Here is a 15,811-nt window from a genome sequence, read left to right on the forward strand (position 1 = left end):
TGCTGCTTTAATGAAGAATAGCTGTGTCATTGCATTGGGATTTGATCCCCTCGAGTTCCATTCAAGATCACACTAATGTGACCTTGGATAAGTCATCATATACCTGGAGCCCAGTTTTGTAACTCTACCCTTTATTCCATTTAGTCTAAAGAAACATTTTAAGGTAAATCTCTGGGTTAAATGTTGTTATGCCTACAAGGTACAATTACAACTAATATAAAAATCGTTACCTTGTCCAGATTCTTTCAGCACTTGGCAATTTGAGTATACTTCTTTAACACCTTAATGGTCTGTGAGGACTAATGTATCATCTAGAGGCAACTAAGAGTTTTACCAGTAGGGTATACTGGGGTCCTTGAGATCAAATTACCCACAACAAGTAAATTTAAAGCCTGTCTCCTCCCACCACTTCCTTCGGTTGTTTCAGCATACAGACCTCAGTGCTGTGCCTTGAACCTGCCTGAAGGCTCCCTCCCACCCTGGGTCTTTGTACTTGCTACTGCCCGTGTACAGAAGATTGTTCCCCCCTGTTAGCCACTTAGCATACAGCTTTCTTGTTTAGGTCTTTGCTCAAATGTCATGAAAGCCTTCCTTGTTCATTCTATGTAAAGTTTCAAGACGACTCCTCTAACATGTCTCCTCTCCTCTCCTTATGTTATTTTTCTTTATGGTGTTTATCACTGCCTGATGCACTGTATATTTTACTGATTTATTCATTACTATTTGTATCTCTCCATTACAGTTTAAGCTCCACTGGGACAGCACTTTTTGTCATTTTGCTTCCTGTTTTATGTCTAATGCCCAGAGTAGTAACTGGTACATAATAGATGCTCAGTAAATATTTGTTAAATGAACGAATGAATGATCTCATTAATTTTCATACCATTTCTCTCATGTTATAATAAATGGACAAATGGCACTAATAAGTTTCCAACAACTATTATAAGGAAACTTGTTTTGTGATCCAAATTGGGATATAAGTTTCCTAAATTAATTTGAAATTTTTCGACTTAGTTTAGATATCTCATTGAAAACCCTACAATACTCCTCCCCCTGCCCAAAAAAGTTAACTATGTGAGATGAGGAATGTGTTAATTCATTTGATTATTGTAATCATTTCACAGTGTATATACACATCAAATCATCACATAAATTTATATAATTTATCAATTATAACTCAATAAAGCTGGGGAAAAGTTAAAAAACAAACCTCAACACTAACAGTTTATTTCTCAAATCTGCCATACCTCTTGTGTTACAACTTATCATGACTTTGCGACACAGATCTTTGAATATTATTTATAATTTTAATAATAAGGCTGCGGTTTTCGGATATGTGTGTAAAAGATAATTTGTATGGAAATTAAAGAATTAAGAAAAGTTGATTTATAATTTTTTTTTTTTTTTTGAGAGAGAGTGCATTAGTGGGGCAAGGGGAGGGAGAGGAAGAATTTTAAGCAGGCTCCATGCTCAGCATGGAGCCTAAATTTGGACTGGATCTCAGGAGCCTGAGATCATGACGTGAGCTAAAATTAGGAGTTGGACACTTTACCGACAGCCACCCCGGTGCCCCTGGTTCAGTAATTTAATAACAGTATAAAAGAAGTAACGGTGTAGACTAATTTGAGGTTTTATTTTGATAATTTTATATAATTTGATCTGTAAAATATAAAATGTCAAAGATATTTATTTGACTAGCAATTTAAGGGATCTTGTTATTTGACCAGTATGGGTTTCAGGATAATCACAGCGTAGTTAACAGAAAAATACAATAAACTAATATTTTGCCTTAAAAAAAAAGATAGGAAATAGAAGAATTACTGTTTTTATTTTCTCATTTTGTCAAAGCTAAATCACTTTCATTTGTATTTATAGGCAAAATCATCAACATTACAGACCAGTCATCAGCCTCCCTCACAGGTAAGAAATTCTTCTCTTAAATCTAAGTCCCAGGGTTTCCAATAACTTACAATAAATTTAGATTATGTGAGGCTCTTAAAGTATTCCAGATGAAATCTACCCTTTAGAGCTTTGAAATTAAAATATATTTGTTATTGTTTAAGTCTAAAGTACTCCTAAAAGTCTACTTACTGAATTATGCTCTGAGATACTGAATATCTTCCTTCTTTAGCAGGACTGAGATTTGTTATTAAGTTGTATATTTTCTAAAATACGAATTAGGTATTTTTTATGTTTATACATGTAGTAGACAGGTGACCAGCTTATTTTATTTTCTCAGAGACCATCTTGGTGGCCCTTCGAGATGTCTCCTGGTGCATTAACTTTTGCTATCGTATGGCCTTTTATTGCCCAGTGGTTGGTGCATTTGTATTATCAAAGAAGGAGAAGGTAATGCTATGGCTTTATAACTCAAAATAGTATGCAAAATCTTATCTATAGGAGACAGAGCTTTCAACAGCAGTTAAGAGGACAGTTCCGTTTTATAGATACATTGTCATACTGAACATTCTGCACTGATCCTGAGACTACCTTGGAAATGATGTCTAGCGGATTTCTAGGTACTTGTTAGACTAAAAAATTAGAATCTGATGTTTATTTTGGGCCCTTTCTAATGTTAAAGAACTCTAGACAAGGGGTAAATAAATAATGCCTGCATGCTGTCTATACCTTTGGAATAGACGTGGACATTCCAGAATATTTTAGCCAGGTGGTTGATGATCTCTAGAAATAGAGATTTTTCTAATTTGAGGGCCAAAATTCCGGTTTGGGATGCCAGGAGATACCTCAAAAAGGTATGAGAATAATAGATTGGCATCCTTGAAAGGGCTCTGAGATTGTCTAGGTTAGGAACCTGAGGCTGAATCTCTTGGGTCAAAGGAAATCCTTAAGGCATTTTTTTCGATACTGTGTAAACTGAATTACATTCCATGGATGGGCATATAGACAATTGTTTACCTCACTGATGGCCTCACTTACTGTGTTTTTGTATTTCATCACCATTTCCCATTAAGTAACAACAGTTGGGGAGAAGAAATAGGGTATTTGATAATAACATTTTAAGTGCTCTCTTAAATCTGTGCAATAGAGACACATCTTTAAAAATCTACAAGTTTAAATAATTAAGGGTATATGTTCTTCTAGCAAACAACCCAAGTTCCTAATTAACTACACTAACAAAAGCAGAAACCAGACATTTGCGTTTCGCTTCTCCAGAAGAGATAAGCAGCATACTAGTTACTGTAAACAGTGCTCCAGTGATCATAGTTGATGGCAGAGAAACTAAAATGCATGGGGATTTGGATGGATCAGTCTTCCTGATTACAGCTTATGTTAAGACAATTTTATTTATGTTCATAAAAGAACTAAATAAGTTCTGTGCCACATTAATGTGCTTCCAATACACCCACTCACTTGAAAAAAATTTCAGTAGGATTTCAGAAGCACAGATTGCTTTCACAGTATTATTTACCTCTTTCCTAAGGCATTTGTTACAGATGTCATTTCAGGTGTGTGTAAGATTTGTTAAGGGTTCAACAAACCTGAGTTTAAATTCTTTCTCTTTTTTTTTCAATTTTTTTTTAATGTTTGTTCGTTGTAAGAGACAGAGAGACAGAGCATGACGGGGGGAGGGGCAGAGAGAGGGAGGGAGAAACAGAATCCGAAGCAGGCTCCAGGCTCTGAGCTGTCAGCACAGAGCCCCACATGGGGCTTGAACTCACCTCGAGATCATGACCTGAGCCGAAGTTGGACACTTAACCACCTGAGCCACCCGGGTGCCCCAGTTTAAATCCTTTCTAATTTTCACACATTTTACATTTCTCCTATGATGGTTGGGTTTAGTGCTACACAGTGCTTCAAATTTTAATTTCCCTGACAATTGGAGGAAAAAAGAACCAAAGCTTTTTTTCACTATGTAGTAAGAATGTTAGATTCAAGCAGCAGGGCACAGTGGCACTAAAGATAGGTTTTGACATATTTTGCAATGCATTTCAAAGTTCCTTTTCATGTTTCCTTTATAAAAAGTTGAGGATTGGAGAGTAGAGAAATTTGGCACAGCACAAAAACCCTAAAGCTTACTTTGGTTAATAATTTATTTTATGCTTAAGTTTGAAACAGCTTGTCACTGATTAAAGACTGAAAGAGAAAACAACTACTTTGCTTCAGCAGTCACCAAAAATTGCAGTTTTTCTAGAATTAAAAAAAAAAATTTTTTAACGTTTATTTTTAAGAGACAGAGGCAGAACACTAGCGGGGGAGGGGCAGAGAGAGACACACACACAATCTGAAACACGCTACAGGCTCCCAGCTCTAAGCTGTCAGCACAGAGCCGATGCAGGGTTCAAACCCATGAACCACGAGATCATGACCTGAGCTGAAGGTGGACCCTTAACCGACTGAGCCACCCAGGCGGCCCTAGAATATTTTTTTAAGATTACTCCTTACTAGTAGATGTCTACACCATTTCCCTTAAGTATCCCTATCAGTTATTTGTAGAGGTCTCCAAATGGAGAAACTATTACTGATTTTTAATGTTCCACTTTGTTGAATTTTTATCAAGTTTTCAGTATGTTAAGTGTTTAGTCCTTCCCAATTACCAACGATTTAGCACTGTGCAACTGCATTTTGATCAGATAGTGTTTTTAGGTATTGTTTGCTTATATACAGAACAGATTAGCAGGTTGGAGATAGAGCCATATTTGATATGGAAATAAGTTTCAGCTTTGAGGGGATTTAGACATCTTTTAACCTGGAAGTATGTAGCAATTTTTAATCTGATAGTTACAGGAATGAAAACTAGAGAGCGGTGTGTCTGGTTTGGAACAGACAAGTTCTGTGTTAGAGATGAGGAGAAAGATCCAGAAATCCAGTTAGGGTGGAAAAAGCGTGGAATGCCCCATTCATAATAGGGACCGTCCTGTGTCTTATCCCCTAATACAATGTCTGGCATGTAGGAGGCTTACAGTAAATTGGAGGCATACCGAATGCATGGCTGAATGGTCACAATTTGTAGGATGGCAAACTGAAGTACCGTATGATGCAGAAAGCTTTCATTTTTTAAAGTTTATTTAATTTTAATTTTTTCTTTTTATTTTATTTAATAACTATGCATCTGGTAACAAACAGTTCCATGTATATATAAAATAAGTAGCTATGTGTGGTAAACTTTTTTTTAAGTTTATTTATTTTGAGAGAGAGAGAGAGAGAGAAGTACCATGGTAGGGGCAGAGAGAAGGAGAGAGAATCCCAAACAGGCTCCTCACTGTCAGTTTGAAGCCCGATATGAGGGAGGGCTGCTCGATCTCACGAACCATGAGATCATGACCTGAGCCAAAACCAAGTCCGACTTTTAACCAGCTGAGCCACTCAGGCACCTCTGTGGTAAGCTTTTTAAAGAGATGTTTTGTTTTTAAACATTAAAAGTGGATCCACCAATTGATTTTTTTTCCCCATTGTAGAATAATAAAAATTCAAAAGTAAATTTCTCACATTATCACTCTGCAGTGGATCAGAAAAAAAACCAAAAAAAAGCACATTTTTTTCTGAATGTGATATGAACAGAAACAGTTGGAGACTTCTTGTTCAAAATTAGGCCCTGAGCAGCCTCCTGTGGGTCTGCCTTTTCCCACTCACCTCACCTGACCATTCTAGTAAAATTACCCATTAGTAAAATACTGACAGCAGACCTGTTCAGACCAAAAGACTACTCTTAAGCTATTACTTTGAAGGAAAGGACCTTTGTAACCACTTTTCTTTATCATTCTGCCCAGATTCATAAATACACAAACGTAGTTGTCTTGTGGGCACTGAACTTTCAGTACAGAGGTGGTAAAATGGACAGGTGTGGGAAAGCTCTCTGTAGGAACACTCTTCAAATGGAACCTGGGACAGATGGAACTGCCTGGAAAAGTCAGGCCCAGGCTTCTGAGAAGGGGAAAGAATCTCAGCAGTACAGCCAGAGCAGTTCAGAGGGCAAGGTAAAGGGCAGAGCGTTTGCCTCATCCCTTATCTATTGTTTTCTGTAACTTTTCTCTTATCATACCTTGCCTGCATTTTGCAAGTTAATTTAAAAAGAAAAAAGGACAGGTCTCACAAAGAGCCTGAAACACATTCCAAATAGTTCTGAAGATAGTGCTGGGCATTTATGTCTGTTTCTGTTTCCTTATTACAGTAGGAGATTGGGGTTCAGAGAGCTGTGTGGTTTTTTTATAAACCTGGAGAGGATCTTGTGTAGAAATCTTCATCATGTGGGTTCTTAGTAAGTGTTGCTCACTGTTCAGGCACCTTCCAGCTAACATTTCTGCTAAAACCTCACTCAGACAGTTAATCTTTAGAACCACCTACAATTCTGTTCTGGTCCCAGGGGCCTGTTTGTTTGTTTGTTTGTTTGTTTGTTTGTTTGTTTTCCATCATGCCTCAAGAGATCTCTTTATGTTATGTGAAAATTGATCTGGTTATTTAAAATGTCATTCCTGCCAGGGAGGTGTACATAAAGAGGATTTCTACAGAGGATAAGGGATGATCTGATTACTTAAAATATCACTCCTGCCCAAGGGGGTTGCATAAGAGCATTTCTGCGAAGGTGAGGAATGAATCTGTAATAAGAGGGTTTCAGGCATTTTGGCATCTTGAGTGCTGGGGAGGATGTAGAAATTTTATAGCTGTGGGACTTTTCCCAGACCTGAGATCATATGTGATTATTGTATCTTGCGCTAACAAGCCCATCCTTCTCTAATCACTCCTTCAGTCAGTTTTATCACTAAAACCATTACGTTACCTATCAGAGTTGTTAGTCTACATGTCTCCCCTGCCACAAGCAACTAACCTGATAGCTCTATTGACAGCTGAGAGCCTGCCTCATTTATGTTTGAATCCCCAGTGCCTGGCACAGTGCCTGGAAAGTAACAGATATGGACTATCTGTTCATTAAACAAGTAATCTAGGTTGTATATCTATCAACCTTTGGTAGTTTTGTTAAGCATTTTTGTTTCACAACTTTCCTGCTATAAAATAATTCCCAAATTTCGAAATTGCATTAAGCCAACTAGAAAAGGATGTGAATTCATTTCTTAAGGACTTTTGGTAATTTTATGGTTTGATGTTGAATGTGAATATTATTGTTGTGTTTTCATTCAGATAATTCTTTGGTATGGGTGTGTTTCATATTCAGGTTGCATTTATATTCATAGGAAATTGGTTTTTACTTTCTCTTTAAAGAAAACTGAACTGAAGAAAATGGTATTTTACTCCAGAAGATTACTGGGCCTGGATGACCTCAGAATGAAATGGAATGTGGAACCCACAAGAGTATCTTAACTGTTTGTGATGATTACACTTCTTTTTGTCGTCCAGTAGTTTGGTTTGTGTACATATATACATATATATATTTTGCACTACACAAATACAACATTTTAAGGACTAATATTGCTGATACTTGAATAACTAATCTCAACTAGGCTACAAGTAGCATACATAGACTTACCCTACCCTTAAACTTGAAGGACATTAAATTATTAATGATTGTTTGGTAACACGTTTACCTGATTATCTCCCATAGAGAACTATAAGCTGCTTTTCCAAGGTACAGTTGTGATAATGAGATCAGATTTATAACTGGATATTTTTAATTTTCTAAATTAAATATGAGAAAGAATGCAAACCAGGAGTGAACTTCAGATGAGTTAAATCAACTTTCTATCCTAGTCACTGAATTGCCATGCCAAGGAGCAGAAAACTGCTGGAAGAATCTTCTCTACGTCCACTTTGTGAGCTGCCCGTAATTTCTCTTGGGCATTCACAGCGCTGACTTGAGTGTTCAGGCGTCATTACTACAAAGTAGAGCCCTGTGTACCAGGCTTACTTTTTACAGATGAACACAGAATAGACATAACCTGCTGATGGGAATGATGAATGGGCTTCAAGTAGGTCTGAAAGTATACTCTGAGCCTGTAGATCATTGATAAGATTTTATTCAACCGTATACATTTATTTCTTTGTAATCATTTTTCTTTAACTGAGGATATCTTGTTTCTGCTTCATAGGGTGCTTTGAAATATAAGATGAAAACTTATTTATACTGTTTTTACAAAGGTCAAAAAAGGAAACACATGAAAATCACTTTTCTGTAACTGGTAAACTACACAGACTGGACTCTCAACCTCCTAGTGCCTCCGTTTTTCCTTTGGGGTATAATCTTTGAGATACACCTATTTCACAGGGGTCATGGAAGGATTTGCAAGCTAGCGGGCCATATGCTTCCATATGAATAAGGCACATCCAACTAATGTAAACTTAAATGTCCTTCCCCCAGCTCCCATTTAGAACTAAAAAAAAAAGACTGCAATTTAGATCCTTGAAGGCTTTGTTTGGAATTATTCTTCTTGTATGTCTTCCAGAACTTCACTCATTTAGATGTCCCTTGTACTTTAAAGATTCCTTTCATTCGAAGGCGTAGTAGCAAATAATTTTTAAGCATTCTTGGTATGTGTGATGTTGGGTTAAGCATCATGTGTTCAGAGTGTTTTCAATAAGAAAGAAACCCATCCCTCGCATAGAGGATGGTTCTGTGTTTGCCTGAAGAAAAAAAGTGTAAGAATACAATTTGCTTTCCTCAAGAATCTTTTTTCCTTATTTTTTTCTTTCATGTAACTTGGTGTTTTTTATTTTTAATCACATCTTGATTAAAATGTGTCTATCTAATATTTGCTTTTTAAAAACTGTCCTCTATTTATTTAGGGGGAAAATGAAGCAAGTAACTGAATTATATGTAAAAATAAGGTTCAGACCTGTGGATCAGGGATTATTTTAAAAAATTAGATATCAATTTGGTATCAGAAAATGGTGGCTTTTCTCTTAGTAAATAAATAAATTAAATGCAAATTAAGAATGAAGCAATTGTGATTTATTACAGGCAATGGGAAGTAACTAACTCCTAGGGATAATCATTTGTATCCTATTCCAAAGTCTTATTTTATAGTTTGAAAAGCACTTTGCACACAGTTCTTGTATATACAAGTAAAGATGTAATTATAGGATATAGTGTTACTGCTTTGTTTAACAAGAAACTCATTTAAAATTTTAAATGGACAGCTGGTATTTTTTTAATGATCTACTTCTTTTCTGTTTCTTTATTGTAAAACTAAGTTAAAAATAAAAGGTTAATGAGAAATGATACGGTTTTTATTACTTATTGTTAATAGAAGTGCCTTGATTATATTTTAAGGATTAAACAAGCATAACTAGTGGAATTCATAGAAAGTAATCATGCCTTTTTCAGAATAAAGCCATGCCAAGATACATAAAAGCAAGAAACTGGGATAAAGTATAACTCCTTTAGCCATTTGGTTGAGAATGTTACTGATCCAGTCAGAATCTTGGTTTCCATTCTTAACACCAAATAGATAGCTTCCCTGAGCTACAGGTCAGGCTCTGTGCAGGCAGTGTAGAGCCTGCTTGGGATTCTTCCTCTCCTTCTCTCTATGCCCCTCCCCTGCTCTCTCTCTCTTTCAAAATAAATAAATAAACCTTAAAAAATTCTTAAAAACAAACGGCTGCCCGCAGCCACCCAGTGCACCCTTAATCAGCCATCTTAAATACACACAGATGGTCTTTGGTGGAATATGATGAAAAGATTTTGCATTGTGACTTGTACAGATAGTGATAAAAGTGATGTTAGCTATTTGTATCATTTAAGAGATCAGTGTTCTGCATGTCATAGAAAGTTCACTGCAGTGACTTGACCAAGTAAGTTTTGGGGTCTTTTTCTCATTTTCAAGAAGTCCAGAGGTAGGGAGTCTAGGGCTGGTGAGTTGCTTCCAGAATGCAGTTAGGGACACAGGTTCCTTCTTTCTGTTCCACCCCCTTTGATATGTGGCTTTGGTCGTTATGCTTGCCAGATGGCTGCTGCACATCTAGGTCTAAATGTCTGTTTTACAGGCAGACAATGATCTTATCTGATCAGGAAACACTAACTTTCTTGGAACTCTCACACAGGACACTCCCTCTCCGTATTATTGGCTATAGCTGGTTTCCCAGAGTTACATCTTTGTCTATAAAAATATTAAATAGGCAGCTTTTTCTGCACATGGGTCCTGTCTCTGTGCTTTAATAAAACCACCTTTTTGCACCCCCAAAAAATACATATATTATCTAACGAATAAAATTATTCCAGTTGATATAGATATAATTTTACAAATTCAATTTTGCCCACAGATAGTAGGAAAGACCATGTCTTTGGTGCTTAAATGCCTCCTTCTTAAGTTCTCTTGCTTCTCTATTTGTTTTTCTTTTCTGCTTCTCAACCCTTGTCTTCTCACTGATCTTCTCTCCATTAATCCTTTTTGTAAAAGTTTTACTTATTTAATCTCTACACCCAATGTGGGGCTTGACCTCATGACCCCACGATCAAGAGTCACATGCTCCTCCAACTGAGCCAGCCCTTATTAATCCTCTTTTGAAATGGTACCACATCTTATAAACTAGAAAGTGATAAATGCTCTTTTCCTTTTAAAAAAACAATTAAAAGAGAACTTTTAAATACATCCGTAATACAGGCAGTAGCCATTGTTTTCTTATTCTACCTACCATCCTTTCCTCCTCATAATAGCACTGCTCTCCTCTGTCCCTGTCCCCTTTGGAGAGCTCCTCCTCTTCCACTTTCCTCAAGTGATTCTGGGGAGGCTGCTGAATGGAACACCCAGCCGTGTAAGCCCTGCCCCTCCCCAAGCCACAGTAGTGGGCCTGTGGCTCTAACCTGGCCAGTGTATATACCATTCTGCTGACCACGGTGACAGTCTCAGGGATGGGCATATGACCATAAGTAGGGCAAGCGGTGTTATTCTCTGGATTTATTTCAGGAAACCAGGAGAGCATTTTGCTTTTTGCAGATTATTACATAGTTGGGGTCATGCAGTATGTAGTTTTTTCAGATTGGTTTCTTTCACTTAGCAAGAAGCATTTGAGGTTCCTTCAGGTAATTTTGTAGCTTCATACCTAATTTCTTTTTATAATTTTTATTTTTATACTTTTATAAATTTTATGTTTCTATAGAGCCTTATAAAACAGGTAGGGGGCCAGATTTGGCCCATAGGTTGTAGTTTGCTGGCTTCTGATTTAAATAGTCATTTCTTTTTAGCAGTGGATCATATTTGATTGTATGGATGTACAGTAGTTTATCTCGCCACCTATTAAATGACACCTTGGTTGCTTCTGAATTTTAGTAGTTACGAATACAACTGATACGAACATCTGTGTGCAGGTTTTATGTGGTCATAACTCATTTGGGTAACTACCAAGGAGCATGATTACTGAATCACATGGTAAAGGTATATTTTGTTTTATTAGAAACTGCCAAAATGTCTTCCAGAGTGGCTGCACCATTTTGTATTCCCACCAGTAATGAACGAGAGTTCTTGTTTCACATCTTTGCCAGCATTTGATGCATGTGTGGTGGTTTGTCATTGTGTTTGCATTCTCTTTCTCTTCGAATTATAGCCTGTAAGATGAGTCCTCTAGAGATTCTGGGCCATCTCTCCTGAGACGTGGAGGAGGCTGACATAATAAAGCCAACATGTAGCCCTAAGAACTTAGACCCAAGTCAGAAACAGTGAATTCAAGTTAATTCTGAAAATACTACCCTACCCCCACATTTATAACAGTTTGTTTACATGGATTTATACATTTCCCTTTTTCCTTAAGGTAGTTTAAGTTAGGTTTCTGACACTTGCAGCCAGAGTCCTGAGTAGCATAGGTACCTCTTGATTCTCAGGACTGATGGGGAGTGCAGAGTCTGGAGCCAGACAGTCTAGGACAGAATTGTGAGCAGTTATGGGAAAGTCACTTAAAACTTGCGTTTCAGTTTCCTCATCTATAAAATTAGGATAATAATATCATAGGGTTAATAAATGTTAGTTTACATAGAACAGTGCTCAGGATACAGTAAGTACTTAGTAAATTGATAGCTATTGTGATGTCAATATCACTTTATTTCACCAACAGTCCTTTTACAGAAGTAGGACAAGAAGACATAAAATCCAAATCCCTTTCAAAGCTTTTGAAAGTGCTATAAAAAAGATACACACTGGGGGCATCTGGGTGGCTTGGTCGGTTAGACATCTGACTGTGGATTTCGGCTCAGATCATACATGATCTCACGGTTCATGAGTCAGCCCTGTGTCAGGCTCTGTGCCCACAGTGCAGAGCCGGCTTGGGATTCTCTCTCTCCCTACCTCTTTCTCTCAAAAAAACCAAACCAAAACAAAAGAAAACAAAAAACACACACTGGAATTGTCAGTGCAAAGGTACAGATTTAAATTTTTTTTTTTTTTTTTAACGAGCTAATATCTTCCACTTATCCTCTGGATACTATCCCTTTCCTCAAATATTTTCCCATATTGTTCTTTTCCAGAAGCAACTATTTAACATCACTTTGGGTTGGTTTTTTGGTACTTACTTGCAAGGTGGTTGTTTTTTTTTGTTTTGTTTTGTTTTTTTAATTAAAAAAAGTTTTTGAGGGTGGCTCAGTTGGTTAACTGTCTGACTTTGGCTCAGGTCATGATCTCACAGTTCGTGGGTTAGAGCCCTGCGTCAGGCTTTGGGCTGACGGCTCAGAACCTGAAGGCTGCTTCAGATTCTGTGTCTCCCTCTCTCTCTGCCCCTGCCCTGTTTGTGCTCTCTCTCGCTCAAAAATAAATAAAAACATTTAAAAATAAATTAACATTAAAAATAATTAACATCAAAAAAATTGTAAAGGGGCACCTGGGTAGCTCAGTCGGTTAAGGGTCTTACTTTCACTTAGGTCATGATCTCATGGTTTGTGAGTTCAAGCACTGCATCAGGTTCTGTGCTGACAGCTCAAAGCCTGGAGCCTGCTTCGGATTCTGTATCTCCCCTTGTCACTGCCCCTCCCCCACTCACGCACGTGTGCTTGTGCTCTCTCTCTCTCAAAAATAAGCATTAAAATTTCTTTTAATTAAAAAACATTAATTTTTTTTTCTATTACCTCTTGATTTTACTTATTTATTTTTTCTTTTTCAATATAATTATTGTCAAGCTAGCTAACATACATTGTATAGACTGTGCTCTTGGTTTCAGGGGTAGATTCCTGTGATTCATCACTTACTACAACATCCAGTGCTCACCCCAACAAGTGCCCTCTTCAATGCCCATCACCCATTTTCCCCTCTCCCCCACCTCCCACATCAACCGTCAGTTTGTTCTCTGTATTTAAGTCTCTAATGGGTTTGCCTCCCTCTCTGTTTGAAACTAGTTTCACCCTTTTGTTCCCCCATGATCTTGTTAAATTTCTCAAGTTCCACATATGAGTGAAAACATATGTTAGATGTCTTTTTCTGACTAACTTATTTCACTTAGCATAACACCCTCCTGTTCCATCCACATTGTTGCAAATGGCAGGATTTCATTCTTTTTCATTGCCCAGTAGTATTCCATTATATATATAAACCACATCTTCTTCATCCATTCAGCAGTTGATGGACATTTGGGCTCTTTCCTTGATTTGGCTATTGTTGATAGTGCTGCTATAAACATCAGGGTACATATTCCCCTATGAATCAGTACTCCTGTATCCTATGGATAAATTCTTAGCAGTACAATTGCTGGGTCATAGCGTAATTCTATTTTTAATTTTTTTTTTCAACGTTTATTTATTTTTGGGACAGAGAGAGACAGAGCATGAACGGGGGAGGGGCAGAGAGAGAGGGAGACACAGAATCGGAAACAGGCTCCAGGCTCTGAGCCATCAGCCCAGAGCCCGACACGGGGCTCGAACTCACAGACCGCAAGATCGTGACCTGGCTGAAGTCGGACGCTTAACCGACTGCGCCACCCAGGCGCCCCTATTTTTAATTTTTTAAGGAACCTCCACACTGTTTCCACAGTGGCTGCACCAGTTTGTATTCCCACCAACAGTGCAAGAGGGTTCCTGTTTCTCCACATGCTCACCAACATCTGTCGTTTTCTGAGTTGTTTATTTTAGCCACTCTGACCAGTGTGAGGTGGTATCTCAATGTGGTTTTGATTTGTAGTTCCCTGATGATAAGCGATGTTGAGCATCTTTTCATGTGTCTGTTGGCCATTTGGATGTCTTCTTTGGAAAACTGTCCATTCATGTCTTCTGCCCATTTCTTCACTGGATTATTTGTTTTTTCGATGTTGAGTTCTTTATAGATGTTTTTTTAGATTTATACAGATTTATTTAGACTAAATTATGGACTTTGGAATTTAACCTGTTAAAATCTGATAGTTTAAATTTTTTTTTAATATTTATTTTTAATTTTAATTTTTAATTTTTAAAATTTACATCCAAATTACCATATAGTGAAACAATGATTTCAGGAGTAGATTCCTTAATGCCCCTTACCCATTTAGTCCATCCCCCCTCCCACAACCCCTTCCATAACCCTCAGTTTGTTCTCCATATTTATAAGTCTCTTCTGTTTTGTCCCCTCCCTGTTTTTATATTATTTTTTTTCCCTTCCCTTATGTTCATGTTTTGTCTCTTAAAGTCCTCATATGAGTGAAGTCATATGATTTTTGTCTTTCCCTGACTAACTTCACTTAGCATAATACCCTCCAGTTCCATCCACGTAGTTGCAAATGGCAAGATATCATTCTTTTTGATTGCTGAGTAATACTCCATTGTATATGTATACCACTTCTTCCTTATCCATTCATCCATCAGTGGACATTTGGGCTTTTTCCATACTTTGGCTATTGTTGATAGTACTGCTATAGACATGGGGGTGCATGTTTACCTTCAAAACAGCACACCTGTATCCCATGGATAAATGCCTAGTAGTGCAATTGCTGGGTCGTAGGGTAGTCCTATTTTTAGTTTTTTGAGGAACCTCCATACTGTTTTCCAGAGTGGCTGCACCAGCTTGCATTGCCACCAGCAGTGCAAAAGAGATCCTCTTTCTCCACATCCTCGTTAACATCTGTTGTTGCCTAAGTTGTTAATGTTAGCCATTCTGACAGGTGTAAGGTGGTATCTCATTGTGGTTTTGATTTGTATTTCCCTGATGATGAGTGATGTGGAGCATTTTTTCATGTATTGGTTGGCCATCCTGATGTCTTCTTTGGAGAAGTGTCTATTCATGTCTTTTGCCCATTTCTTCACTGGATTATTTGTTTTTTGGGTGTTGAGTTTGATAAGTTCTTTGTAGATTTTGGATACTAACCCTTTATCTGATATGTCATTTGCAAATATCTTCTCCCATTCTGTCGGTTCCCTTTTAGTTTTGCTGATTGTTTCCTTCTCTGTGCAGAAGCATTTTATTTTGATGAAGTCCCAGTAGTTCATTTTTGCTTCTGTTTCCCTTGCCTTCGGAGACGTGTTGAGTAAGAAGTTGATGCAGGCAAGATCAAGGAGGTTTTTGCCTGCTTTCTCCTCGAGGATTTTGATAGCTTCCTGTCTAACATTTATGTCTTTCATCTATGTTCAGTTTATTTTTGTGTATGGTGTAAGAAAGTGGTCCAGGTTCATTCTTCTGCATGTTGCTGTCCAGTTTTCCTGGCACAACTTGCTGAAGAGACTGTCTTTATTCCGCTGGATATTCTTTCCTGCTTTGTCAAAGATTAGTTGGCCATATGTTTGTGGGTCCATTTCTGGGTTCTCTATGCTGTTCCATTGATCTGAGTGTCTGTTCTTGTGCTAGTACCATACCGTCTTGATGATTACAGCTTTGTAGTATAGTTTGAAGTCTGGGATTGTGATGCCTCCTGCTTTGGTTTTCTTTTTCAAGATTGCTTTGGCTATTCCAGGTCTTTACTGGTTCCATACGGATTTTAGGATTATTTGTTCTAGCTCTGTGAAGAATGCTGGTGTTACTTT

The 15,811-nt window shown here is 37.6% G+C and overlaps 1 protein-coding gene across 6 annotated transcripts in view; it reads left to right on the top strand.

Annotated features, from left to right (window-relative positions):
* Positions 1-8,842, top strand: part of ACBD5 (acyl-CoA binding domain containing 5) — a 46,828-nt gene extending 37,986 nt beyond the window's left edge. For 5 of the 6 annotated variants that reach the window (XR_002743692.2, XR_006600366.1, XR_002743690.2 and 2 more), the window contains 4 exons: positions 1,876-1,920; positions 2,240-2,349; positions 6,439-6,541; positions 7,177-8,842. Coding sequence is in view for 1 of the 6 variants with exons in the window: in XM_006933328.4 (XP_006933390.1) it covers positions 1,876-1,920; positions 2,240-2,349; positions 7,177-7,189 (168 nt within the window). In the remaining 5 variants the exon portion in view is untranslated. The remainder of the gene's footprint in view (positions 1-1,875; positions 1,921-2,239; positions 2,350-6,438; positions 6,542-7,176) is intronic. The other variant, XM_006933328.4, reaches the window with a different exon arrangement.
* Positions 8,843-15,811: the final 6,969 nt, after the last annotated feature.

Source organism: Felis catus, chromosome B4 (assembly GCF_018350175.1).
Source record: "Felis catus isolate Fca126 chromosome B4, F.catus_Fca126_mat1.0, whole genome shotgun sequence".
NCBI classification, from domain to species: Eukaryota; Metazoa; Chordata; class Mammalia; order Carnivora; family Felidae; genus Felis; species Felis catus.